The 3,359-nt window shown below is 56.9% G+C and overlaps 1 protein-coding gene across 1 annotated transcript in view; it reads left to right on the top strand.

The window, feature by feature from the left end:
• The first annotated feature begins 2,187 nt into the window (after positions 1–2,187).
• Positions 2,188–3,359, top strand: part of TBC1D12 (TBC1 domain family member 12) — an 82,148-nt gene continuing 80,976 nt past the window's right edge. Inside the window, exon 1 of the mRNA XM_026650915.1 lies at positions 2,188–2,890. Within this exon, the coding sequence (XP_026506700.1) occupies positions 2,328–2,890 (563 nt within the window). The 5' untranslated portion in view covers positions 2,188–2,327. The remainder of the gene's footprint in view (positions 2,891–3,359) is intronic.

Genomic DNA, 3,359 nt, shown 5'->3' with positions numbered 1-3,359 from the left:
GCATGATTGGTGTAGAGATGTAAACTCAGTCTGTAGACAGCCTTGAGAAGTGTACCCCATTCATTCCAATCTTTTCTTAATAAGACCCCAACTGCTCTGGGGAGCCCTGCCAACACCATCCCAACAGAGGACTCCGTCACAGAAGTGCACAGAAGGGTTGGCCTACCCCTACAGGCAAAAACACCTCAGATTCTGGAGTAAGAAGTGGGGGGCACCCCCACTGCTTCAGTGGCTCTGTCCCCTTAGCAGCTATTCATAGGAGAGGGAGAAGGGGATCCGGTATTGCTGCTGCTGTTCCTGCAGCATGTTGGGCATTCTGCCACATCTGGTGGTGGTGAGGAAACAGCATGGGGGCACAGATATTTGGGGGGAGGGCTCATCTTGTAGTATCTCAGAGGCCTCAATTTGTCTTAATCTGGCTCTCTCCAAGGAGGGCTGGATACATGTTCCACTGGCTCTGCTTGAGCCTACGGGAAAGCACCTAGCAAAGAATGGTTTCCCCTCTTTTCTCTGTCCCCCTCCCCTCCATCAACCTGATCAGCCCAGGAAGGGGGTGGGGAAAAGATAAGGTGAGAACCAACAATCAGTTATACCTACCTAATTCTCTGCTCCAGTGTGGGATATGGCAGCCAGAGGGCTGCTCTAACTTGCATTGATTGGCTGTGATCCCACAAGGGACCAGAAAGCATTGGGGAATACAGGTCTGTCTCATCTTACGCGGGGGGTTCCGTTCTGCGGTTAGCACGTAAAGCGAAAACCACGTATAGCCAAAACCCCATTGAGTTCAATGGCGGGCAAAATCACCCGCACTACAGGTATAGTATTAAAATTGTTGTTTTTCTCTCCCCCCCCCCTCCGAGCGCGTAAAGTTGAAATCATGCATGTTAAATGCGCGTAAGATGCGACAGACCTGTAGTAGCACTGCACTGTGTGGTGACTGTTCAGAGAGGGGGCATAGGAGCTGGCTGTGTTGACACCAAAGACCATTGATGTCTCTCCCCACATTAGGGAAATCCTCAGCATGGGATTTACTGTGGTTTCTGCTCCCTCTGTGCCATCCATATGGTGCAAAGGGAGAAGAACCTTCCCCTAAATATTGTCGTCTCTTCCCCTCTTTGCAATAAAGGGGCTGAAAAGGTTGGACACCATTGGTTTAGAAGGCATCAAAAAGAGGTGGTCACATCTAATGTGGTTGCTGCCTGGGAACCAAGATTAGGCTCCTGAGCTGTGTGTGTTTAGATGGAATTTCTGAATTTATTGCACCACTTCACAAGTATGAAGCTGCCCCCAAGGCCTGTCTTATGCAGGAGGTAATGTTATCATTAGCTTTAACTGAGCAAGCCTGAGTCCTAGGCTGCACTAGATATTAACTACACCATACCCCCTTCTCACCAGCTTCTACTTGTCCACCTTTCTACTTATATAGTATGAAATGAAGGGGCATCAGCATAGTGGAACTATATGGTTCAGTCCGACACCAGTGAAGTCTGTAGTCTAGCTCATGCCTTTGGGTGATGCTGCTGTTACGCATTAGTAATTACACCTGTGGCTACTGGGATCTGATTTTAGAGGCGGTGGTTTCAGATGGAATATGGTACCTGGTAGTGTCTGGGTTTTGATGAATATCGTCATGGAAACAGTCTTTTCTCATGTGAATGAGAGAGTGTTAGATAGAATACGGTAAGGGGAACTGAGCGTAAGGAGGTCTTGTATGGTAAAGGAAATCCGTGATTCCCCTCCTATGGGGAGGATCCTATCTAGGTGGCATCTCTATGATACCGGATATTCCAGGGTTGACCGGGTAGGTCTACGCTGCTTCTCTATGGTGGAACCGCCTTTGGCTGGGGGCTGCCGCTGTTGTGCGCTTGCGTGAGCCGGGCTGCCCCAGGCCGCCGTCCGATGCGGTGAGCGGAGCTAGCGGTAGCTGCGGCTCGCGGTGTGAAGAGTAGCGCGCGCCCGCCCCCCTTGGTCCGCTGCGCCGGGGGGGCTCGTGCGCCCCCTCCGCCCCCAGCTGCGCCACTGGCATCCCGGAGGCTGCGGGGCGGCAAATGGTTGGGCCGGACGATGCCGGAGCTCAGGGCAGCGCAGCCTTGTTTCCCGCGGGCCGGCAAGATGAGGCGGCGGCGGAGGAGGAGGAGGCGGAGGAGGAGGACGGGGAGCGGGATGGAAGCCGGAGCCTGAGCGGGGGCTCGGGGCAGGAGGAGCTGTTGCTGCAGCGGTACCTGGCCGGGAAGGTCGTCCCCACCGCGCCTGCGGGGCTGGGCTGCAAGTGCTGCCCGGAGAGACCCCCCAACGGGGCCGCCTGTGTCCTGGGCCCCCACGGGAGAATGACCAATGGGGACGCCGGCTTCCTGCTGCAGCCGGAGGAGCCGCCTGCTTGGGCCGTGCGGACCGAGCCGGGGCCCCAGGAGGAGGAAATGAGACTGCCCAATGGGGGCTTCCCTCACTTCCTCCCCGATCCCCAGCCGGAGCCGGGGGGCGGCGCGGGCCGGGCCAGCCCGCCGGCGGGGGCCGCCCTCGAAGAGCCTCTGAGAAGTTGTTGCTTGGGGCCCGATCCGGAGGATGGCGCGGCGGTCGGTAGCCCCCCGCCGCCCCGCAGCGGAGCTGGGACTGAAAGCCCGTCAGAAGCCGCCGGCGTTCGGACTCCCCGGGACTGCAGCGACGGGGCTGCTGCGGCGGGAACCCTTTGCTCGGCGCCTCTGGGCTTCATAGACATTAACCTGAATTCCCGCAACACCTACGAAGTGAGCCGGCGCCGAAGCGCCCCGGAGCACCTGCCGCATGAGGGGACACCGGCCACCGCCCCGGCCCCTCCCCAGGAGCCGACGGACAAAACCAAGAGAATCGCTATCCCTGGCAGCAGCAGCGGCATCGCCGACTTCATTACAAGGTGAGATCGTGTTACTGGGTCGGGAGCGATACTGACCTTCCTAGCTGGGGAGGGGGAAGGAAAGGACACTGCCCCGGTGCCTGGGAGAACAGGGACAGCAGTGAGCTGATGTTGGGTGGAATAAACTTCAAAAATAGCGTTAGTCTGTGCAGAGATCTTCCCAAGGTGACTTGATGCTGTGCTGTCCTACCTATTTCACTAAGGGCAGGTCTACACTACCTGCCTGAATCGGTGGGTAGAAATCGATCTCTTGGGGATCGAATTATCGCGTCTTGTCGGGACGCGACAATCGATCCCCGAATCGACGCTTGCACTCCACTAGCGGAGGTAGGAGTAAGCGCTGTCGACGGGGGAGCCGCGGAGGTCGATTTTGCCGCTGTCCTCACAGCAGGGTAAGTCGGCTCCGATACGTCGAATTCAGCTACGCTATTCGTGTAGCTGAATTTGCGTATCTTAAATCGACCTCCCC

This window comes from Terrapene carolina, unplaced genomic scaffold (assembly GCF_002925995.2).
Source record: "Terrapene carolina triunguis isolate 2854851 unplaced genomic scaffold, T_m_triunguis-2.0 Scaffold95, whole genome shotgun sequence".
NCBI classification, from domain to species: Eukaryota; Metazoa; Chordata; order Testudines; family Emydidae; genus Terrapene; species Terrapene triunguis.
The sequence above is the reverse complement of the archived record's forward strand: the minus strand, read 5'-3'. Positions and strand labels throughout refer to the sequence as shown.